The 26425-nt window shown below is 40.0% G+C and overlaps 1 protein-coding gene across 1 annotated transcript in view; it reads right to left on the reverse strand.

Moving 5' to 3' along the window:
• Positions 1 to 26425, reverse strand: part of kcnh5b (potassium voltage-gated channel, subfamily H (eag-related), member 5b) — a 313820-nt gene that overhangs the window by 242568 nt on the left and 44827 nt on the right. Inside the window, exons 2-3 of the mRNA XM_060828544.1 lie at positions 23493 to 23616; positions 2623 to 2729 (exon numbers count right to left, since the gene is read on the reverse strand). Of these exons, the coding sequence (XP_060684527.1) occupies positions 2623 to 2729; positions 23493 to 23616 (231 nt within the window). The remainder of the gene's footprint in view (positions 1 to 2622; positions 2730 to 23492; positions 23617 to 26425) is intronic.

Below are 26425 nucleotides of genomic sequence, written 5' to 3' on the forward strand. Positions count from 1 at the left end.
CTCTATTTCATCACTGGAAGACTACAATGAATTGAACAGGCATGATTTGTCACAAAATTGACTTTCTAAAGAAATTTTGGCCAGTTCTGTTTACTGACAAAGCCAAATAAATATGGGTTTTTATAATACCAGACGAACTTTAATGATCCAAAGTCATGCTGTTTGGAATGAAAATGCACCAGCAACATTTTAATGATTAACAAATGAAAATATGGTGTTGTAATTGTGTTGTTTACATTGACAACTTGATTGGTTTTAACCATTTAGGAAGAACATATACACTATTTAAATGATCAACCACAAAAAGCCAATTTGGTTATAAATCAGACTGAAAATTTGCCAATGTGCAGGTGACATATTTAGGCCGCAGTGTGGGACAAACCTAATTGGCACCCAGAGAAGTGAAGGTATGGGCTATTTTGGATTTTCCCTTGAAGAAAACATGAAATTGTACATTTTGCTGACTATTTGTCGTGAACCTCAACACTGTCATTGAACCTTTAACAAATTTCTTGAAGGCAGAAAATTTGAATAGACACAAGAGTGTCAAAGTGACTTTGACAATATGAAAGCCATGCTGATAACCACACCAGTTTTACAGCACCAAATTATCATAAGACACTCAAACTATCATTGATGCCTGTGAGATTAGTTTGGGAGCTGTTTTAATGCAAGTAGGTGGGATTGGAATCAAAGAACCTATCAGTTATTTTACAAAGAAACTGACCACATATCAGTCATAATATCCTACAGTGGAAAAGAAGATATTGAGCATTGTGATAGTTCTATATCATTGCTGCTGATGTAAAATCAAAACACAGAGTAAACTGTATTGACACACAATACTTCGATTTTCTGAGACAAATATTGGAAGAAGAAATTACAATTAGTTAGGTGGAGTTTAATTCTCCAATCATACAGTTTGAAAATTGTTCACATGTCTGGAAAAGAGAATATGATACTGGATGCTTTATTGAGAACATATATGAAGGACATGGAGTGATGTGATGCCCATGGATTAATGAGATAGCTTTGAATGAGTAATCAAAATGCCCAGAAGATACATTATATTCATCTGAGGAAGAGTCACTTGACCCGAAACATTAACTCTGCTTCCTCTCCACAGATGCTGCCAGTCCTGCTGAGATTTTCCAGCAATTTCTGTTTTTGTTTCTGATTTACAGCAGTCACAATTCTTTCGGGGTTTATTATGATAAAGTTTAGGTTGTGTTAGAGTACAATCAGGTTTGCACTCAGCTAAGTGAATATTAACAGGCTTTATCAAACATAATGTTTAACTAGAAAAGGTAAGGGGGAACAGACATTTGTGACACCCAACATACCCAGGAAGTGGTTACAATTTGTTCTGACATTATCATAAGATCACTGATAATAGAGTTCCTAATTATCATAGTATTTCATTATCTTGCACATGTGTCATTGTGTTTTGTATCTTACTGTACTGATGAGTTACATTTTGTGTACTTTGACTTAAAAAATCATGAAAGACTATTGAAGGAGGTTTTATAATAAATCTTCACCATAGGTATAATCTGACCCATATAACTTACTAAAAATAAATACAGCAGGTTTCAGAATATCGCTGCAAGTCTAAAATAGAACAGGCATTATTACCATCCAATACATTACTCAACTTCAAAACAAGACAGACTTGCGCTTACAATGACAATATTATTTGTTGTATCATGCTAGTGCATCTTACAGATAAGACTGTTAACAACGATGTTACAGTGTCTGCATTCCATATCTATGGGATGCAGTGTTATGCTTGCATTTTCCTCATTGTGATACAGATCAAAAATATCTCGCTCATATTTTGATCATTGCTCTTTAACTAAAATGTTACTTTTTAAAGATACAAAGCCAATATATACTTCTGATTTAAAAAGCATTTTCATGATGGACCATTCAAAAATATTTCTGAAATTATCCATAAGGAGAACCATTCATGGTACTGCAGTAAAACAAACAGGCTGACCAACAAAATAGTAAAATTAATGTCAAGCGTACAAACACAAAGCCAAGATGATGTGGTTCAAACTTTGGTATCTCATCCACTTTATAAATGATGAAGTTTTTTTAAGGAGGGTCTTTTTAACAGGATACATTACATTCAATGGTATTTATATATCCTTAACTAATGCATATGTCTACATTTAACGAAACTGAGGGTGGTTAGGTGCAGGGTCTTCCTTGGCAATGGTAGGCACCTAGATGGGCAAACATAGATGAACCAAAAGACTTGCTGGGGATTTGCTCAGCAGGGTTTATGCAATAAGTCATTTATGAAATGCTGCTGAAAGGAATGATGAGGGTATCTCACTTATTCAAACGGATCCATGAAAATGCAGATTGGATTGGAATTAAATCTCAGCAAGATACAAATGGCTTTTAATAAATTAAAAACAGCCATGCAGATTGCAATGTCACAATAACAAATATAGTCTAAAGCAACTGATATATTAGAAAATGCACAATTCAGTAACTAGAGAAGGCAAAAAAGGAACTACTTTAAAAAATATTTTAAATGCTTATGCTTTCAATTTATTCCAAGGGAAGTCACAAATTATTTGAATTTTTAATTGTATTGCAATTACTTACTGTTCTTTTTATACAGAAGAACTTCAAAGCAGTTTGATTCATAGTTGTCAAATGTCTGTCTGACCTTCTCAATGGTCTTCTTATCTGTCAGGTCACCATACATAAAACTGCACAGAAAAAGAGGAAAAGAACATGATTTAGATTTTCACCTATTCCGGCTTTTGTTGATGATGTGCTCTAATCTTAGAATTGTAATCAACAGGAAACAGGAGGGAAAATGACATTTAGAAACATTGCATCATCATGTAAGAATATTATGGATTTATTCAATAAAGATATTTATATGTAAATCATTACGGGAATATTTTATGCACCTTAAGTGCTCATGCTACATGTGATATAGTTGTAAGTGTGCATTGCAGAATTGTTATATGATGATTATAGAATCCCTACAGTGTGTAAGTAGGCCATTCTGCCCATCAAGTCCACACTGACTCTCCAAAGACCATCCCGCCCAGACTCATCCTCCACTCTATTCCCATAATCCTGCATTTCCCATGATTAATCCACCTAGCCTGCACAACCCTGAACACTATGGGCAATTTAGCATGGCCAATCCACATCTTTGGACTGTGGGAGGAAACTGGAGCACCTGGAGGAAATTCATGCTAACATGGGAAGAACGTGCAAACTCCACACAGACAGATCCTTGGTGCTGTAAGGCAGCAATGCTAACCACTGAGCCATTGTGCTGCCCCATAATCATTGGCAACCATCCGCATTTGTGTTCACAATGAGTATTTGGGCTATTGTGCTCATTGGAACTCGATAGTCGTGCAAATTTCCCAGGGTAAAAACAAGGACTGCAAATGCTGGAAACCAGATTCTAGATTAGAGTGGTGCTAGAAAAGCACAGCAGGTCAGGCAGCATCCGAGGAGCAGGAAAATCAACGTTTTGGGCAAAAGCCCTTCATCAGGAATTTCCCAGTCTCCTCCAAGAGCCTAAGAGCCACTTCAGCTCAGTGGTGCTACTCATGCGACGAGCAAAAGTCACTCATCACAGGGCAACAAATCGGAGGAAACACAATTATTTCAGGACACTACAGCCACACATTGGAGTTGAGTACTCCGAGGTGTGCTGCTTAAGATGAAGTTGGTAACTTAAAGATGGAACTAGTTGCAAGGAGGATGAGAGAAATCCCAGAGCTGCAGCTGGAAAAAGCCAGGACAGTACAGAAAGGCAGAAATGAATGAAACATTTGTAATTTAGTCAGAGCTTATGTAATAACAATAGAAGAAAATCAGAATACATTTACAAATGTGACCCTCCAGGTTTTGTTTAAAAATGTCTATTCGAAACAAAACAAATTATGAAATCAGAGCTTCGGGCCAATGGCTGCTGAATGTTTTGATGCCAGTTGTGTGTGTTATACACAGTCAGCCGTTCAGACTTATTGTTCATCCCTTTACTAATGAAGTTCAGTTGGAGATTCAAAGGTCCTGAGCTCTGCAAAGGTCATCAAATACAGCACGAAAATCATAAAACACTGAATCATAAAGCCACTTCCAGTGGCTCTTGCATTTAGCAGGACACATTGAAACAAGGAAGGATTTGGCTTCTGCAGCATCTCAGGGCCTCTAGATAGAATGATGGTACTGGATCATGTGCTCCATTGAATTTGACACTAGACTCAGCTACTAAGAGTAATGAATGATGACAAGTGACAACATTCAAATTTAAAAGCTCATTTCACTTTATGATAAATAGATTACCTAGACTTTACAACTACTTCTAATGTTCTAAATGTCTTTTTTCTTGGAATGTTAAATCATTATTGACAAGTATTCATGATAAAAAGAATAGGATTCCCATCTGGAAAAAGTAGAATAATCTGGACATCATTTGCAGTTGTATCCAGCTATCTTGGGAAATGATGTCTATCTCGGGTTGAATCTATCACTTTGCTTTGAACTTGGTTTGTTGTGGCTGCTTGGGCCAATTCAAGAGTGCCAATCCCTTCCATAGCCAGTACAGGTGAATTGCATTGACACAAGGCAACTGAAATTTCCTCTTTCCCACGGGTTCTCAATTTCTAGCATCAGGTCTTTTATTTTTTGTCCTTTGCTTTCAGGCATTCCCGACCCACACAACTTGAAGTCTAGCTTGCAGACATCCATGTAAAACAGTTGGGGGTGAGCTAGGTAAAGCCCACCATACAGAATGTCTTCGGGGATGTGACCATCACCAATTTGGCTCACATGGCCTAGCTAATACCTGCGCAGAAATGCCATGGATCCCTGCACACTGGTGGCCTTCCATGCCCAGCACTTTCTTTTGCCACCAAAAGAGAAAATGCTGGAAAATCCCAGCAGGTCTGGCAGCATCTATAAGGAGAGAAAAGAGCTGACGTTTCGAGTCTAATTGACCCTTTGTCAAAGCTGTCTTTTGCCAGGAGATCATAAAATTCAGGACAGGCAGTGGAGTTGGACGTTGTTCCGCTGCTTTTCTTGGCTGACAGAAGTTGTCCAAGCCTTGCTGCCCTAAGGAGGTTGCAGAGAACATAAGCCTAATAAGCACAGTGCTTAGAAATTTTGGTTGGTTTGCTTCCAGGGACACATTGCTGGTAATTGTCGATCCTTCAGAGGGAGGGTATCAACATTGATAGAAGGTAGAATCTATACATCCTAGCCCCATAACTTTGGTCTTTCAGATGCTGATGATCAGGGCTATAAGCTGCTGTCAGTCAGCTTCAGTTCAGGTTGCCAAGTCAGTAAAGACTTTGTTGTTAGCCTAAACATTTGCAAGTCGAAAAATTTGGCATCAGCTCCAGCCTGCAGCTATACACCTTCGTTTCAGTTGCAGAAGGCATACAATAGCAGTGTACAGAAAAATATGCCAAGAGAGAGCACCAGTCCTGCTGAGCTCTATTGCTGAGACTTAAAAGCTTTTGATGACATACTTGGTTGAATCTAACAAAAATACACATATCCTGATGGAAAGAAGAAATTATGGCAAGAGTCTAGGACTCCATCTCTATTGCTGTCGAAGGCCTTGCCGAGGTCTATGAAGGCAATATGGAATAGTCTACACTGCTGAAACTGCTGAAATGAGAAAATCAAGTTTGCTTTTGATCTTCTGAAGCCACATCAACACTCACATGAAATGCATGTTTATGCTGCCATACATATCCAATAGTCTGGCTCAGAAATAAACCATGTTCAAGGTATTCTGAATTGAGCATCAAAGAACTGCACTGAAGTCCTTCACCCACTCCTTGCAGTGATCAGATAAGACTCTTCACACATGGAAAAAGAGCAGTTTTGAAAGCTGTTTGGTAGAAAGTCAGAATATTGAATATACAACTCTCAAGTGGCTGCTACACATCTTTAAGATATTTTTTTTCCCTGCAAGTGTTCCATTGAAGGGAGCAAAAGATTTAACAGCACGGTGCACATGATGAATGCAGCATTTTCAGTAAACATTTGGGAACTGTAGAAACAATAAAAGGCTCATGACCAAATGAATGCAGTCTCTGAGGTTTGTCATATATGTGAGCAAAGGTTTGTTAGTCCTAGACAAATGGTAAGCTAAGTGTATAAATCTTAGAACTACATGCATTCTGTTATTTCAAAGATACAATTGTTTTTCTGCTTCTGCTCAGGTAGTTAAGCCATGAAAATTGTACACAGCATTGATTTTGCTTTCCTACAATCTACATTGGTTTATGACTCTATTGTGTGATGACGCTGTCACTTTTAAAAGGTTATTTTGTCCTTTTTTTTGAAAAGAGATCGTAAAGGCAGAGATGCCAAAGCATCCAGGGACTTCAATCATGGAAGGGGATTGGCCAGTTCCCCCAGTTCAGATTTTTTCTAATTTTCTTTTTGGCTGTAGCAGTCACAAGATGTTGGAGTCCAGAAGTGTTGCAAGCTTCAGTGAAGGATTTCTCTGAAATATCTCTCTGCATGCTGTTCCCTTCAGCCATAAGAATCTGTTTGCATTTATGCTTTTTTGCCCAGTTGGTATGGTTATGGTATGTTATTGTATTGGAATAGTTAATTAGTAATAGTTGCTGCATCGGACTGGTTACATTTTCCAACAGTTAAGTTTTGATCTAAATTCCACTTTCCTTTGTTTGTGTTTCAGCTGTAGTGTTTAAATAAACTCTGTTTTGCTTAAAGCTGAGTGGTTTGACCAGCTACATCACACCTGGCACACCCACTTCTCATCTGCCTATAATCAAGAAAAAGTTAGAGTCTAGGCTACCTTCTTAAAATATTTTAAAGGTGCCTGGCCTGGAACCACAATAAAGTTTGAATTCAAAAGAATGGAAATAGTGCCAGATTTTAGACTATATAGCTCAGTATCAAGAACAAGGCAGTCCAAATTTATTTTTAAGTGAACCTTTTAAATCTATGCAAATAGGTACACACACACACACACACACACACACACACACACACACACACACACACACACACACACACACATATATGGCAATGGATGCATAGTAGTCATTGAATTCAATAAATATCTGGAATTTAGGGGACATTTCCAAATAATACAAATTAAATTCTCTGCTGTGCAATGACGAATGTGTATGTAGAGAGCTTTGTCTTAATTGAACTAGAACAATTCATTATGGGTCTCAATTTCAATAATTTACCAACAGAAATGGGGTTTATCTTGCCAGGAGTGCTAGACCTTTACATTGCCCAAAATCATGGATCAGAAAATTAAGCATGCTATGTAAGGTCTAAAACTCAACTTTCAAACTGCACTAGTAGATGTCTTTTTGCCAGTGGAATCTTGCAAAATCACAATTATACACCTTATCAACCTTTGCATACTTGCTTTTGTTTCTGTCTATATCAATGAACAAATGTTGGACAGAATTGCAGTTTCATTTGAAAGAAGAGCATTTCCCACATTAGTTTCAAAGTATTCATTTAGAGTCATAGAATCATACAGTCCAGAAACAGATTTCCCAATCTGACCTCGTCCCATTTGCCAGCATTTAGCCAATATCCCTCTAAACCTTTTCTATTCATTTACCCATCCAGATGCCTTTTAAACATTGTAGTTGTACCAGCACTTCCTCTTCAGCTCATTCCATGCATGCACCACCCTTTGCATGAAAAAGTTGTCCCTTAGGTCCCTTTTAAATGTTTCCCTTCTCACCTTCAACCTGTGCCCCCTAATTTTGGATTCCCCTACACTGGGGAAAAGACATTGACTATTCATCCTATTCATGTCCCTCATGATTATATAAACTTTGATAAAGTCTCCCCTTAGCCTCTGACATTCCAGGGAGAAAAGCCCCAGCCTCTCCCTATAACTCAAACCCTCCAGTACCAGCAACATGCGTGCAAATTTTTTCTGCACCATCTCAAGTTTAACAACATCTCTCCTATAGAAGGGTGACCAGAATTGTATGCAATACTCTAAAAGTGGCCTCACCAACGTCCTGTACAGCTGCAACATGACATCCCAACTCCTATACTCAATGTTCTGATTAATGAAGGCAACCTTGCCAAACATCTTCTTCACCACCCTGTCTACCTTTGATATCACTTTCAAGGCACTATTCACCTGTAGGCCTACATCTCTTTGTTTAGCAATACTCCCCAGGGCTCTACCATTAACTGTGTATGCCCTGCCCTGATTGGCCTTGCCAAAATGCAACAGCCTACATTTATCCAAATTAAACGTCTGCCACGCCTTGTCCCATTGGCCCATCTGATTAAAGTCTCATTGTACTCTGAGATAATGTCCACTGCATTACTGATTTGATGTCATTTACAAACTTACTAACCATACCTCTTACATTCATATACAGATAATTAATATAAATGATGAAAAGCAGTGGACCTGCACCGATCCTTGCGGCACACTGCTGGTCATAGGTCTTCAGTCTGAAACCTCTAACACCACTCTCTGTCTCCCACCTTCAAGCCAATTTTGTAGCCAATTTGCTAGCTCTCCCTGGATCCCATGTGATCTAAACTTACTAACTAGCCTACCATTCAGAACCTTGTTGAACACTTTACTGAAGCCCATACAGAAACATCTACGACTCTGCCTCCAATCTTCTTTGTCGCCTCTTTAAAAAACTCAAGTTAGTGAGACATGATTTCCCACCACAGACTATCCTTAGTCAGTCCTTGCCTTTCCAAATGCATGTAAATTTTGTTCCTCAGAACTCCCTCCAACAACTTACCCACCACTGACCTAAGGCTCATCAGTCTATTGTTCTCTGGCTTTTCCTTACAGCCTTTCTTAAAATAATGGCACCGCATTAGCCAACCTCCAAACTTCCGGCACCTCACCCATGGTTGTCGATGATACAAATATCTCAGCAAGGGGCCCAGCAATCTTTTCCCTCACATTGCACAAAGATGTGGGAAACACCTGATCTGGTCCATGGGATTTATGTACTTTTATACATTTTAAGGAATCCAGCACCTCCTCTTCTGTCATATGAACTCTTTTCAAGACATCACTATTTATTTCCCCAAGTTCCCTAGCTTCCATGTCCTTCTTGACAGCAAATACTGTTACAAAATATTTGTTTAGTACCTCATCCATCTCCTGTGGTTCCACACATAGACAGCCATGTTGATCTTCAAAGGGCCCGATTCTCTCCCTAATTTTTTCTCTGCCCTTAATGTAATTATATAATCTCTTGGATTTTTCTTAACTCGATTTGCCAAAGCTATCTCATGTCCCCTTTTTACCCTCCTGATTTCCCTCTTAAGTATATTCCTACTGCCCTTATTCTCCTCAGGGGATTCACTCGATCCCAGCTGAATATACCTAATATTGTGCCTTCTTCTGTTTCTTAACCAGAGCCTCAGTCGCTTTAGTCATCCAGCATTCCCTACACCTACCAGCCTTGCCCTTCACACTGATAGAAACATACTGTCTCTGAACTTTTGTTTTCAAATGGTGAAGACTGGTATTCATGGTAATTTGATTTGTGCACAGTTTTTGAAATTATTGGTCAGCTTTTGCTACTTTCCTGTATTGGGCAAGCAAATTATAACTCCTGTACCTTTTTTATAAAAGCATTTAGGATGCTTCTGTCCTATTTTATGGAGACAGGTATTATTTTATTTTTACCAGTTAGCTATACCTAGAGTTCTTATCTCAGAAGTTAAGCACAATTGATATCCTTCATAGCGCATTCTATTCCAAAATGTACTCCAATACATCTCAGCATTAATTTGTTTCAAAAGTAATTCAAACCTTCCATTTTCCCCACACTGGACTAGTTAATAAGATGGCAAATTGTTTTCCTTTGAATTTGCTTTTTAAAAAGTTTAAATAACACAGTGAAAAAAGAATGTGAATGTCACAGCATTAATCATTCTCACTTAATATGAGGAAATGTCTGTACAGTGTATCTAAATTATTGCTATCCATCTGTCAAGATAGCAATCAACGGGCTGGATACTATGCCTGATTGGTGCTGGTAAATTACAAATAAATGGGGTGACAGGTATAAAATGTAACACAATTCTCCTTTTATAGCTACCCTAGAGGAGGTGCAAAAGAGAAATTAAATAATAAAATTGAGGACAAAATAAACAATAGAGGTGATGATTACTGTTTGGTGGCAATTTCTGATATTGCAATGTATTACGTTTTAATTCTGCCAGAGAGTGGAACATTTTGTGAGATTTCACGACTCATTTCCTTTCAACACTGCATTAAGTGACATATTTACAAAATATGATAGAGAAAACAATTTATGCTCACAAAACTGAAAATGCCAACTGATTGCATTATACAGACCATTACCAACAGAAAGTCGGCAATTACAGTCAGTGCTCGGAGACTTGAGACAAGTCAAGCAATATTTGTAAAATTCCATCAATGAGAAAAGCACAGTGGAATGTTACTGGGTTTATGTAAATGATATAACTGTATGATAAAACAACTGAGAAATAGATGATTTACACAGACCAGAGAATGCAGTAAAAACATTATCTGCAGAAATCAAAATTAATGATTTGAAGCTATTAAGCCTAAGGGAGTAGCAATAAAAAAAAATCATAATAAGATGTAAGCTTTTGGAGATACTGTCACATTGTTTTACTGAAATGAGAGTAAAGTATTTCAATTCTACCATAGATATACGAAATACTTCTCAGACAAAATCCCAGTTTAATTATGACAAAGTTCCAGTCATATAGAGAAATACCAATATACACAAATTGTAACTTCATTTTCTTATTTCTAGTTGAACCAATGACCAATAAAGTAAAACATATTGAAATGCAATGCATGGAAACCAACTAAATTGCCAGTAAATCATTTTGATTAGACCAAGTTATTTCGGTCTAATGTTTTTTAAAACAATATTAAATACTGTAGCAACAAGATTCCAACACACTGATTTTATTAGCTTGAATCTTTTTGCATCGTCATCATCATCGACAATCATTTGCTAACAAGTATGATTGTCCACCTAGGAAATATTTTTACGTTCAAACTGTTCAAACAATTTTTCCCGTCACAGTTCTGCTGCTGTTTCTTTGTGAATTCTAATGTGATTAGAACTTTTCCTACCAACAATGTGTTATTCAGGAATGTGTCAGAAAAGGGAAGTGGTTCAATTTTGTTTCAGTGATTTCAAATTATTAACCATCATTATCTATTCTTTGCAAGTAATTATAATACATCATCGGTTACAGATGTAATTTATTCATTTTGTAAAAGAAAAGGTTATTATAACATTGGCCTATTTTTTGTAGCTTTGTTCAATTTTACATGCATTATTAATATTGTCAGCATTTGCAAACTACAGGTTACACAGCAATTGTTCAGTGTTAGTGAAACTGGTTTTTCACAAGTTTAAATATAAACAAATGTGCCCACCTAGTTAGGAAAGATTAAAAGGCTTTCTGCGGTATTCTCATTCACAAAACAAAGTTACATATGACTCCAGAGTCCTTATCTTTATGTTCTGATCTCCAAAACAGCGTCACAGTACCCTGCTGATTAACTTCCCTCCTGCCAGAGATCACTTCTATGTTCTCTCAGGCATTCTGCCAATGTCCTTCTTAACATTTGCAAGATTGCTTCACCTTTCAACCCTCTCAAGCTTGATCTCTTCATCTCTTCCCAAACGCTGCCACCATCCCCCCACCCCAACCCTCAAGTCCTGTGCTACCTTCTTGGCTTCCAAGTCTCCCCCTTACAAAGCCCTGTGACAAGTTTACGTGAGGAATGTTATAGCCATGGCATTTCACACTTTCCTGGATGGGAATATAGATGAAAAGAGATTACAGATCCCATTTTCCATGAATTCAAAAGTCTATTCATTTCTCTGTTCCATAAACGCCATTCAACCCATCAAGTCTGCTCCATGATTTTTGATAATCCTCTAACTCTTCTACCTGTTTCAGTCTTCTGAGCTTCCCTTTCCTACTTGTTCTTCTCTATTTGTTTTGTTTCCTGCTGAAATGAATTCCATCAATTGCCACAACAGAGGTGCACTCAACTGTCTGAATGTGCAGTGTCTGTCTCAGCATGTCAACACATAAAGATTATGAGCATAATTATAGAAAAAGCTTTACCTATATATCAAAATGTCAGTATTCATGAACTTCAATTCATGTTCTTATTATCAACAATTCAGACACCTGATGAACAATGAAGAATGAAAATGCAGTGTATGGCATCCAGTTAAATCACTAGTAACAACCAGACAAAAAGCAATGCTGGAAAAAATTAAATTAAATTTAAACAAAGAAAGCTCTGAACACTCAGAGATCTGGTTAAATATTTGAAATATTAATCCTAACCATCTTCTCTCCACAGGTGCTGCCTGACATGCTGAGCATTTCAAGAATTTTCCGTTTTTATTTGAGATTTGCCCACAGTTGTCACAATGCATTCATCGTTTGCAAATGAGATATCATTGTTCCTTGAGGAGCTCAAAGTAATATCAACAGATGGTTTATAAGTAAAAATATGTTATCAGCTCCCATGGATGATGATCCCACTGAGAACAACAGCAAAGAAGTTCTATAGTCAGCAATGAAACTGTTCAATAGGGTGATCATCAAAAGGAATCTTATTTCTGGTCTTGATTCATTGGCCAGTGTTTGCAGTCTGCTCCTAATCATATGTTCTGCATTGACGTAGCTTAGTTTAGCCTGCACAGCCTCACCAAACACAAAGGATGGCTGTAGATACTACCAGTTTAGTGGCCCTTTTGCTTGGAAACAAAACTGAAAACGCACAAATATTTGAAATGGAAACACTTCTTTGCTATGGGGAAAGAGCAGTGATTGTACTTTTAAAGAACTGCCACAGATACAATAAGACAAATAACTTCTCATTTTTTATTCATTTGTAGGACTTGAGCATCGCTGGCTGGCCAGCATTGATAATCCTTGAGAAGGTGGTGGTGAGCTGCCTTCTATAATTAGCTCGGGTATCAATAATTTATCTTCCACATCCTTAATCCGAGGTTCAATGTAACAGGTCCAAGAAGGTTGACCCACAATGCTGGTAGGGAGGGAATTCCATGATTTTGACCCAACGACTGTGAAGGAACGGTGGTATATTTCCAAGTCAGGGTGGTGAGTGGCTTAGAGGGGAACTTGCAGGTGGTGGTGTTCCCAAGTACCTGCGTCCTTCTAGGTGGAAGTGGTTGTGGGTTTGGAAAATGCTGTCTAAGGATCTTTGGTGAATTTCTGCAGTGCATCTTGGAAATAGTACACACTGCTGCTACTGAGTGTGCCAGTGGTAGAGGGTTTGAATGTTTGTAGATGTGGTGCTAATCAAGCAGGATGCTTTTTCCTGGATAGTGTCACGCTTCTTGAGTGTTGTTGGAGCTGCACACACCAGGCAAGTAGGGTGTTTCCATCACACTCCTGACTTGTGCCTTGTGGACAGGCTTTGAGGAGTATCTCTAGTCTCTGACCTGCTCTTGTAGTCACTGTGTTTATGTGGTGAGTCCAGTTGAGTTTCTGGTCAATGGTAACACCAAGGACGTTGACAGTGGGGGATTCAGTGATGGCAATACTGTTGAATGGCAAGAGGTGATGGTTTTGAGTGTTCCTTATCGATGATGGTTACTGTCTGACATTTGTGTGGCCCGAATATTATTGCCACTTGTCAGTCCAAGCCTGGATATTGTCCAGATCTTGTTGAATTTCAGCACAGACTGCTTCAGTACCTGAGGAGTCGTGAATGGTGCTGAACACTGTGCAATCATTGGCAACACTGTGCAAACATCCTCACTTTTTACCTTATGACAGGGGGAAGGTCATTGATTGAACAGCTGAAGATTGTCGGGCCTGAGGGACTCCTACAGAGATGGCCTGGAGCTGAGATAACTGACTCTGCACAACTACAACCATCTTCCTTTGTGCCAGGTATGACCCTAACCAGCGGATGTTTGCCCCCAATACCCATTGATTCCAGTTTTGCCAGGGTTTCCTGACGTCATACTTGGTCAAATGCGGCCTTGATGTCAAGGGCTATCACTCTCACCTCATCTCTGGAACTCAGCTCATTTGTCCATGTTTGACCCAAGACTGTAATGAGGTCAGGAGCTGAGTGACCTTGGCGAAACCCAAATTTGGTGTCACTGAGCAGGTTATTGCTGAGCAGGTGCTGCTTGATAGCACTGTTGATGACCCCTTCCATCACTTTACTGATGATGGAGAGTAGACTTGATTGGGCAGTAATTGGCCAGTTTGATTTGTTCTGCTTTTTGTGTGCAGGACATATCTGGGCAATTTTCCACATTATCAGGTAGATGCCAGTGTTGTAACTGTACTGGAACAGCTTGGCTAGGGGAGCAGCGAGATGTGGAGCACACGTCCTCAGTACCAATGCCGGAATATTATCAGGGGCCATTGCCTTCGCAGTATCCAGTGCCTCTAGCTGTTTCTTGATGTGACGTGGAATCAAATTGGTTGTAAACTAATATCTGTGATCCTGGGAACCACAGGAGGGTCAGGATTCTTCATCCACTCAGCACGTCTGATTGAAAATTGTTGTGAATGCATCAGCCTTATCTTTTGCACTGATCCATCACTGAGGATGGGAATATTTGTGGAGTCTCCTCCTCCAGTGAGTTGTTCAATTGTCCACCACCATTCATGAATGGATGTGGAAGGACTGCAGAGCTTAGATCTGTTCCGTTGATGATGGGGTCGCTTAGCTCTGTCTATCATTAGCTGTCTATGCCATTTGACACACAAGTAGCCCTGTTCAGTAGCTTCACCAAGTTGATACCTCATTTTTAGGTATGCCTGATGCTGCTCCTGGCATACCCTCCTGCACTCTCCATTGAACCGGGGTCCATCCCCTCACTTGATGGTAATGGTTAAGTGGGGGATGTGCCAGGCCATGAGATTATAGATTGTGCTGGAGTACAGTTCAGCTGCTGTTGATAGCCCACAGCGCTTCATGGATGCCCAGTCTTGAGCTGCTGTATTGGTTAGAAGTTTGTCCCATTTAGCACAGTGGTAGTGCCACACAACACGATGGAGGTTATTCACGATGTGAAGGCAGGACTTCATCTCCACAAGGACAGTGTGGCAGTCACTTTTACCTACACTGTCATAGACAGATACGTCTGCATCTGAGGTCAAGTATGTTTTTTCATCTTTGTTCCTTCACCACCCACTGCAGACCCACTCTAGCAGTTATATCCTTTAGGACCCAACCAGCTTGATTAGTAATGCTGCCGCTGAACCACATTTGGTGGTGGACATTGAAATCCCCCACCCAGAGTATATTTTGCACTCTTGCCCCCCTTAGTGCTTCCTCCAAGTGTTGTTCAACATGGAGAGGTACCAATTCATTCGCCGAAGGAGGACACTATATGGTACCCAGTAAGAGGTTTCCTTGTACATGTTTAACCTAAAGTCATGAGACTTCATGGGGTCTGGAGTCGGTGTCAAGATCTCCCAGGGCAACTCCTTCCCAACTTTGTGGGCGGCACGGTGGCACAATGGTTAGCACTGCTGCCTCACAGTACCAGAGACCCGGGTTCAATTCCTGCCTCAGGTGACTGACTGTGTGGAGTTTGCATGTTCTCTCCGTGTCTGCGTGGGTTTCCTCCGGGTGCTCCAGTTTCCTCCCACAGTCCAAAGATGTGCAGGTCAGGTGAATTGGCCATGCTAAATTGCCCGTAGTGTTAGGTAAGTGGTAAAGGTATGGATATGGGTGGGTTGCGCTTCGGCGAGTCGGTGTGGACTTGTTGGGCCGAAGGGCCTGTTTCCACACTGTAAGTAATCTAATCTAATCTAAACTATATACCAACGTGCCGCGACCTGTACTGTGTCTGTTCTGCTGGTGGGACAGGACCTATCCAGGGATGGTAATGGTGGTGTCTGGGGTGTTATCTGTAACGTCTGATTCTGTAAGAATGACTATGTCAGGTTGATGCTATGGTCCTGCATGGAGAAGAGAGGAAGAATGGCTGACAGTTAGAAACAGAATACAGTTTAACACAGGAGCCCATTTTAACATCAAACAGTCTTAAAATATGTAGAGGAGAGGGCAGCAATATAAAATGATTGTTTTCAGGCATGAGATATTTTAACTCCCAGACTTCCTCTGCAAGCTGCCAGTCAGCTGTCTGTCTGTGGGAAGTGATTAGGAAGCAGAGCTGGTCAGTGGGAGACAGTCTGAGTGGCCAGAAACAACCAGACAGCAGGAGAGAAACATTCAACAGCTAGCAACAAGACTCAGAGAGACAACCTCAGCAGGATCATGGGCAAGAAGAAAGGAGTCTGTGGCATTCATTTATTTTCCTAACCCCATTTTTTATTTACCTTGAAGAGCATTTTCAGTGTCCCAATAAATGCTGATGCAGTGTGAAAGCTGCTTCCCCACTCTGGTACAAATTACAATGTGACCAAAGTTCATAATATATATTGTTTCACAGTACAAGGGTGTCACTGTGAAGACCAGTATTTCTTATTTGAAGTTTGAAACTTGCTAGGCTACATTAAGATTCATCCACAGTGGTGCAGTCTTGTTCTGAAGAAAGGTCACTGAACTTGAAATTTTAACATTGCTTTCTGTTCGCTGATGCCGTCAGACTGCTGAATTTCTCCAGCAATTTCTATTTTTGTTGATGCGGTTTTGAATCACTTATAAGCCAGAATAGATATGGATAGTTTTTTTTAACCTCCTGAACCGATTAGGGAACCAATTTGGTTCTTATAACAATCCAACGGTTTTATGATTACCTTTACTGATGCCGATATCTTTTATTTTCAGATATATAAATCTGAGTCTAAGTTCTCAAAACCCAACCTAGGATTTAGCAGGTCTCTGGAGTGTTGGTTCTTGTCTCTCTGCTTCTTTACAATGGGCTTTCAATTTGCATTAACCTCAGAACCATATGACATTAAAATTGTTATGGGTTTTACACATGGATGAGAAAATTTCCTTCTTTTCTCTCTTCTCAGTTGAGCCTAACAATATTTTAGAGAAGAAGTATTTTAAGCCCTTACATGCTTTGATTTTTCAGAAAGACAGGCTTTCTTTTACACTTAAACCAAATGAAAGGATAAATGCTTATGTTTCACAGCACACAACATGCAAGCACAACAAACGCCCATTGCTTTTCCACACCAAATACACACCACAAAAAATGATGACGTCTAAAGTTTAGTCTCAGAAAACAAAAGAAAAAGAAAATAATTCTCACAAGTTCACAAGATGGTAGGTAAAACATTGCAGGCCTGAAGGATTCCCTCTTAATGCTCCGAATATTGGTGGTGACACATTCACGATGATTCACCCCCCCAAACAAAAAGAAATTTCTGGTTGCCCAGCCAAAGTTGGTTGAGCCCCTGGAGTGAAGATTTATAATTTTGCAGCTTAAATGATGCAATCTTCTCCCAAGGATAAATTTTGAGACAGGCTTCACCCATTTCCCAGGCACAGATGGCTTCCTTATTGTCTTCAGATCTCATCTCCTCCCAGACTGACCAGACTGGGCTGTTCTCAAAGTACCTTCTATCTCAAGTCAATCGTGTTACCACAGAATCAGGATTTCCATTGTCCACACAAGATCTGATGTCATCAGCCAATGTCACGTGACAGGGACTGAATGTTGGTCATTCACATCTTCCTGCGCTAAAATGGCTTCTCATGGCACTTGTTAGATTTCAAACAGAAATCAAGGTTATATCTGAGATTCTGTAAATAACTGACAACAGGACCCATAAAATTCCCCAAGTCACCTTATTGCTTCTTAATACTCTTCAATGAAAGGTCAATGAAAGAATATGAACATTTTAATGATATACAGAGTCAGACACTTGCCTTTTCACCTCTCCCTTCCTCATTATCCTGGGCCCCAAAACACCTTATAGGTGAAGGAATGATCTACATATACTTCTTTCAATCTAATCTACTGTATTCACTGCTCACAATGGCAAGATCAAACGCAGACTGACCATGTTGTAAAACATGTCTCCTTTGTCTACAAGAATGACTCCAAACTTCTAGATGCTTGTCAACTCAGTATACCTTCTTGCTCCCACACTAATAGTTCCATCTCAGGCTAGCTTGTCAGTAAAGGACAAAGATAGCTGGCAGAAATAACACTTAATTTTCCAATGAACACTTTACAGTTATCAGAACTCAACATTGAATTGAACCACTTGACATCATGAACACTGTGCTACAATCAGATGACACCATTTCTCTCCACGCACCTGCACCCCTCTCCTCATAAATGCCTTGTTTGTATCAATTTTCTTTTAGCAAAGCCAACATATTTATGATTATCTAAAGCAATCCTTAATAACTTTTTCGCATGAAGATCAGATTTAGGATAAGGGGTAGCAGGTTTAAAACAGAGATGAAAAGAAATTATTTCTCCCAAAGGGTCATGAATCTGTGGAATTCACTTCCCCAGAGCATGGTGGATGCTGGAACATTGTCTAAATACAAGGAGACATTGGCTGATTTTTAATTGGGAACTGGTTGAAGGGTTATGGAAAGTGACAGAAAAGTTGATCAGCCATGATCACCTCAAATGGTGGAACAGGTTCAAGGGGCTGAATTGTTTACTCCTGCTCCTAGCTCTTGTGTTCTTATTAGCAATCCCTTTGTGTTTTGCTCAGGGCACCCTCACTATCTTCATCCACCCCACCTCCCCCCTTCATCAGGAACATAAATAATAATTTTCCAGCCCTATTTAGTTCTGTAGAAGAATCTGTTTCTCCATCCACAGATGCTGCGAAACCTGCTGAGTCTCTCCAGCACTTTCATTTTCCTTTTATCTGCAGATATTTAGCATCCACAGTATTTTTCTCTCATCAGACATGATTTAATTCATGTCTGTACAGAAACCACAAAAGAAGTCACCTGACTCTGCACTTCATAGTGTGAGATAATTGTCCACAGTTCACGTTACCTTTTACAAGTAAGTTATCAATTTTCCTAATGCTTTTTCTGGGCATTTGATTCAACCATAACACAATTCCAACTAACAGTCATTGAATTTTCCATTGCAAAGAACATTCTCAATCCATGACATTGAGGTTGGTTAAAAAGGTTAGCCACAATCTACTTAACTCTTTTTTCACTTCTTACCTTCAAATAAGGACTAATCCTTAATCCAGTGTCCATCCTAGAATATTATAATGTGTTAAGACTTTCAACACACTAATATGATCACCCAATTACATAAATTATCCCAAATTGATTAATCTTTTGAAGTGAATCCTTTCCTGGTGACTGTAATCCCCATGAATAATGGAGTGTAACACAAATGAACTATCTCCTTTTATACATCAAACTCCAAAGTAAAAAGAATTCATTGAGGTTTCTGTTGAGTCCTGGGTATCGAAATCGGCCTTTCTTTTTCCTACTCTAGACTTTCTTGTAGTTACAAACCAAGGACACTATTTTGAGAGGCAGTTTGGTGTTCTTTTTCGACAATAGAACTGAAGTTGACCGAGGTGACTTTCCATCTTTGGCAGCTAGCTCCCGTGTCAGAGCCAAGGTATCAGATGAATCATTCTCCAAATGTTCTTTCCTGTAAGAATTATGATATTAGGATTGCTGGGGTTAAGCTTTTACAAAGATAACTGAATATCTGAAGTGGAGATAGACACAGTGGGCAGATGTTTCTCCTTACTGATGTGGCAAGAGCAAAGGTCGACATCATGATAAAGAAGGTGAGAATGAAAAATAAACAGATTCTTGACCTCAAGAAAAATTTATCTTATTTCCCCTTCAAACCTTAAATTGTTCCTGCTGAAACTGCCCTTGAGTGTAGACAATCTTATTTCATTCATCTTATTTAAAGCCTTAGCTCAACCTATTTACATCCCACTTCACTGTTCCACTGAGGAACTGGATGGTACAAATTCCTGCCATATAAATTAAAGTGGCTATCTGGTGGCCAACGCTTGCTGAATGCCTGCCTCAACTATCAAGCAACTGCTTTTATAGAACAATATCTCTGCAGGCCCTCGATTACCATCTTCTAAAATTTGGCAAGTTGGCATTGACAAACCACCAGCCTCACCACATCATCATGCCTACTCTTGGACCAACTCAGACACCACTTTAGCCTTTCAACATTTGGCTTTGGAGATGTTGGATACCTACAACTTACATGTGTCTGCCAAGTCACTTTGCATGCAGGGACAGCCACGCATCTGTACCATGCTTTTATGCTGACATAAGTCCCCACATCTTACGCTTCTTTGTTTGTTAGCACTCACTCACTTTAGGTACAGGCTGAGTGGGTCACCTTTCTTTGTTAGCGCAAAAGAAAGCCTCTGTGGCTTATCACAAGAGAGAAGCGAGCAGCTTGTGACAGTGGATAACATTGGAGTAAATGTTTCAGCCAGACAGGGAATGGATGGCACGGTGTGCCACCAATGTCTGAGCTGCAACGCAAACCAGGACAATACCTTAAGGAGAAGGATCTTTGGCAGGGTGAAGGGAGACGAAAGTCATTCAAGGGACTCACCTAATTACAGGATGTTGACCACAGTAAATTCTGCAGGTCAATTGCAACCAGTCCAGACACTTCAGGTCGGCCAGCCAGGGTGCTACTGAGGCATCAGTCAGGGGGTCACCCACTTTGTCCTGCAAAGTGACAAAGGGACACTACCTATGCCCTCCAGTGCATAGAGTCAACATGCTGTTGACAATATGGAGAAGAGTTTTCACATACTTAAATCTAATGTCTACCAAAGCATGAACAAACTCAAGTCTCACATTTTGCAGCAATCTGTGTTATAATATTGGTACTGAATTTACAATGTTATGTTCCTAACTTGGACTTACAGTTACAGAATAACAATTCACCACATTCCCTGTAGACTTCTGTTCCATTATCACAGTCTGCAATCAGAAAGGAGTGACCCTGTTGCTTAATCACAGAGTCACTCAGCCATACCAGCAAAATAAATTTGCCTCATTATGCTTCAGTGAGAGCAGTGAACCAAGGTTCTTCTTTGAGTTCTACCCTAAATTTCTTTCAGCAAAAGCAGTGTATTTTATAATTGTCTCTAAATTAATTCCAGAATCATGTATAGTGAGCATGCAATGGATTATTGCTTTTCTTCTTTTCATTTCAGTTTATTTTAGTCTCTCTGAAAGCATTACAGAAGTACCATGTTGATTCAAATTATTTGTCTCATTTTGGTCATTTTATATTTACAAGCTTACCAAGGTAAATCAATGAATATCGTCAGCAAATAAATTGATTGTTAAAAGAAACTTAGCACAGATTAAACAAAATCAATTTCTTCCAATTTAGAGTGCATTATCTCTCAGGGTACAAACCAAGTTCCTTTTATCCTTCAATAATGTTTACAATAAGTCTTGCTTGGCGACAGAGGTAGATAGATTCTTGGTAGGCAGGGAATGAAGGAGTTTTTCTTTATTCATTCATGGGACATGGGTGTCACTGGCTGGGCCAGCATTTATTGTCTGTCCCTAATTGCCCTGGAGAAGGTGGTGGTGAGCTGCCTTCTTGAATCACTCCAATCTGCATGCTGTAAATTGACCCATGATGCCCTCAGTGAGGTAATTCCCAGATTTTGAGCCAGTGACAGTGAAAGAATGGCAATATATTTCCAAGTCAGGATGGTGAATGGCTTTGAGGTAACTTGCAGGGGGTAGTGTTCCCATATATCTGCTGCCACCTGTGCTGAGTCTATCCTGCGGGTGGGACTGGTCACATCCAGAGATGGTGAAGACAGCATCTGGGACATTATCTGCAAGGTATGATTCTGTGAGTATGACTATGTCAAGCTGTTGCCTGACTAGGCTGTGAGACAGTTCTCCTAGTTTTGGCACTAGCTTCAGGGTTTTTTTTAATTCATTCATGGGAGATGGCATTGCTGGCAGGACCAGTATATATTGTCCATCTCTAGTTGCACTTGAGAAGGTAATAGTGAGCTGCTTTCTTGAGCTGCTGCTGTCCACGTACTGTAGTTTGACCCACAATGCCCTGGGGGAGGCAATTCCATGATTTTGACCCAGCTAAAGTGAAGAACAATGATATACTTCCAAGTCAGGATCGTTGGTGGCTTGAAGGAGAACTTGCAGATGGTGGTGTCCCCATGTATCTGCTGCCCTTGTCCTTTGAGATGGAATTACTCATGGGTTTGCTGTTAAAGATCTTTGGTGAATTTCTGCAGTGCATCTTGTAGATGGTACACACTGCTGCTTCTGAGCATCAGTGGTGAAGAGAATGGATGATTACGGATGTGATGCCAATCAAGTGGGCTGCTTTGTCCGAGATGATGTGAAGCACCAGGGACCTGGGTTTGACTGAAGTCTCAGGTGACCGTCTGTATGGAGTTTGCACTTTTTCCCTGTGTCTACACAGGTTTCCTCTGGGCGCTTCAGTTTCCTCCCACAGTTGAAAGATGCACAGTTTAGGTGAATTGGCCATACTAAACAAAGTTGCCCTGTCGTGCCCAGGAACACCACATGCGTAGTGTAGGACTACGCAAGATTGCCAATGTTTGACCGAATGCACAGTTAAGCTTCCAAGATGAATCCCAAGATAGCCTGGCAGTGATGAGAATTCCCACCTACGACAAATGGGAGAATAGACAAGCAGGATACTATAAGAGCATGATGTATAGACAATGGAGAAAGTTTGTAAAGACACCTCAAGAAAATTTGCTCAGCCTTGCATAGAGAAACCCTCCACAAAACAAGGCAAAAATGCCACTTAGCTGATGCCTAATAATAGTCAGCCTGTAAACTAATTTTGAGAACATAAAACAAACTCGTATTAAGATTTTTGTAGCCTTGCGCTTATAGAACGTCATTTGCAGCAGTAAAAAGGCTGCAGAATTTTACTCAGAATTTTAGGCAAGCATTTAATTAAGGTCTCACAGAGTTTTATGAATGTTATGACATGATAATGTTCAAGTGCATTGGTGTGTTCAAGACTAATGAAATGGCACTCAACAATAACATGTTGTGATAAATTTCAATCACTTAGCAAGATACAGAAGATAAGACCCTCCAGTGCCGAACTGCTCCTAAGTCCAGCAATAACTCCAGAACGTTGTTACCCATTAATGGTTCATAACTGATTTGTCAAATGAAAAATACCAAAGGATGGTTTCCCTTCTTAAACTGCTATAGTAAAGCACCTCTGTGGCAGTGCTATAATAATAGCATACGAGCAATACCAAGGCAAATAGACCTGTATCACTGAATTGAGAATACATCCAAGCCATGGGTATGCTTCCACTGGTACCATGTATTATTTGCTGGTGATCCTGAAGGGTTGCTTTCTATTCCACCAACTGTAAAATATCTTATGGATGACCTCATCAGCTTTCTTCCATTAAAGAAAAATACAATCCAAGTGAAACAAGTAAGCAGCACCTCATTGAGTATGCCTGTGTAACCATGTTACAAATAAAGAATAAAACATTCCATTTACCTGCAGGTACTGCTTTTCTGCATTACTTCAGCACGATGGTATCCAGATAACTTGCAAAATCCATCATTACTGTACACTATGGGCCAGTCTACAATCTGAGCATTTCCAAGTAAGAAGCTTGTCTCTATAAAATGTAAACAAACAATTACAAGTTAAAACAGTACAGTTTGGTAATAGCATGTCATTCAATAATGCATTTGTTGGACTAGATTTGGAAGTAAGTGTATTGTGGATATTGATCTCCACATGGTATAATTACTATTCATATGTGCAAAACAAAATCCACAATATTATCAGGTTAATTTATAATCTGACCAACACACTTTCTACTTAATACAAATCCACACTCTACATAATTAAATTCACTGCATTCAAAGAATGTACATTCAACATTATGTAATGTAGAGTCAAATGAGACAACAGTCTTTTGCTAAATTGACAGTAATAAGAGTTAAAACTAATTCTTGCTATATGACTTCCCTTCATGAACAATAAACCATGTACAGAAAGGAATAGTTAGTGTGACATTATATTGCAGCAAGAGGATTTTGCTCCTGGTATGCAAAACACAGCCCACAAAGATCTCTGCCACACAAACAGCATGTGAACGAGTCCTGATTATCAGGAATATTCTCTAGAATGTTTAAGAGCTAATGATAGGATCCTCCCCAAGAGCAGGATATTTTGGTAACAACATGGTGTAAACTGGTTCCTAAAAAATCAAGAGATTCCATAGAATCTTTGATATTATCTTCGGTGTTATTCTTTCATTCAAGAACTCATTGACAATACCCAGAAAGGACTAGCATTTATTTAGGATTGTTAACAATTTCAGGACGCCCAAAACCCTTTACAGACAATGAAATAATTTACAGCAGTCCCTGAGGTAATGTCAGAAACACAGCAGCCAATTTGAATGGCGCCACAAAATAAAATATGATAATGATCAGGTAATACGTTCAGTGACATTGGTTCAGAGATAAATATTGGCAAAGTCATTGGTCAAATTTTTCTGCAGTGTATCAAAACTAAACACAAATAGCATGTTTGGAAATAATTGCAATTTGGACAATAGCTAACCTTAGGAGTGAATCTAACCACATCAGATATAATTGGACCTTCCCTGGCCCATTCAACCTTGCTGGTGTTTTGCATCGCAAATTGCTGAAAGTTGAAAGCACTGCAGCAACTGAACATCTGAGACCTGAGTAAACAGGGCAGCCAACTGCGTATACTTCCTTAAACAGACTGAAGGACTGTGAAATAAACTGCACCAGGACCAAGAATTGGAGATGCCGGTGTTAGACTGGGGTATACAAAGTTAAACACTAGGTTATAGTCTAACAGGTTTAATTGGAAGCACTAGCTTTCGAAGCACCACTCCTTCATCAGGTGGTTGTGGAGGACACAATTGTAAGGCACAGACTTTATATCAAAAATTTAGTGTGATGTAACAGAAATTATATATTGAAAAGTACCTCAATTGTCTGTTGAGTCTTTGATCTGTTCGAATACCATGTTAGTTTCACTTCTTTCATGTGTAAATCACAAAACCTTTTTTAAAAGTTGCATTCTCAGGTTAACTGTAACAATTGGTGTTAGCTAGACAATATGTTGAAGGTGTTAGCCCCCTGTGTTCTCTGTCTATGTCATGATGTTTAGATTGATTCTAATCTAAAAAGTGAGGTAACAGAGTTTTACATGAATTCATGCAGTTTTTGAGAAAAATACAATGTAACCCTGCAAGTACAAATTCACCCCACAAAATATATGTGTATGTGTGCATGTGGGTCTTTGTGTCTGTCTGTGTGTGTATGTGTCTGTCTGTCTGGGTTGGGGGAGGGGGGTGTTGTGAGTGTGAGAGAGAGTGTATATGTGTGTGCAGAGTGTCTTAAGTCTTTGAGGAGGTGCATGTGTAAGTGTGGGATTGTGTGTGCCTGTAAGAGTGTGTATGTGTCTGTGTATATGTGTGTCCGTGTGTATGTGTGTGTATAGGAGTGCCTGTGTGTGTCTGTGTGTGTGTATAGTGCAATGTGGACACCTGTAGTGTGACATGAACCCAAGGTCCCCGGTTGAGGCCCTCCCTATGGGTACCGAACTTAGCTATCAGCCTCTGCTCCTGAAGAAAGGCTTATGCCCAAAACATCGATTCTCCTGCTCCTGGGATGCTGCCTGACCTGCTGCGCTTTTCGAGCAACACATTTTTCAGCTCTGATCTCCAGCATTTGCAGTCCTCACTTTCTCCTATCAGCCTCTGCTCGGCAACTTTTCGCTGCTGTCTGTCCTGAAGTCCGCCTTGGAGGATGGCCACCCAAAGGTCCAAGGTCAAATGTCCTGGACCACTGAAGTGTTCCCCAACTGGGAGGGAACACTCCTGTCTGTTGATTGTTGTGCGGTGACCATTCATCCATTGCTGTAGCCTTTGCTCAGTTTCCCCAATGTACCATGCCTCATGGCATCCTTGCCTGCAACGTATAAGATAGACAACATTGGCTGAGTCACATGAGTATCTGCCATGTACATGGTGGGAGATGTCCCCATGTGTAATTGTGGTATCCATGTCCACACTCTGACACGTCTTGCAGCGCCTACCATGACAGGGTTGTATGGACGTGTCAGAGTGTGGAATGGATACCACCATTACACCTGGGGACATCTCCCACCATGTACATGGCAGGTACTCATGTGACTCAGCCAATGTTGTCTATCTTATATATTGCAGGTAATGTTGCCCTAAGGCATGGTACATCGGGGAAACCGAGCAAAGGCTACGGCAACGGGTGAATGGGCACCGCACATCAATCAACAGACAGGAGTGTTCCCTCCCAATTGGGGAACACTCCAGCAGTCCAGGACATTCGACCTCGGACCTTCGGGTGGCCATACTCCAAGGCGGACTCCAAGCAGAGAAAAGTGGCCGAGCAAAGGCTGAT

The sequence above is a fragment of the Hemiscyllium ocellatum genome, chromosome 8 (assembly GCF_020745735.1).
Source record: "Hemiscyllium ocellatum isolate sHemOce1 chromosome 8, sHemOce1.pat.X.cur, whole genome shotgun sequence".
NCBI classification, from domain to species: domain Eukaryota; kingdom Metazoa; phylum Chordata; class Chondrichthyes; order Orectolobiformes; family Hemiscylliidae; genus Hemiscyllium; species Hemiscyllium ocellatum.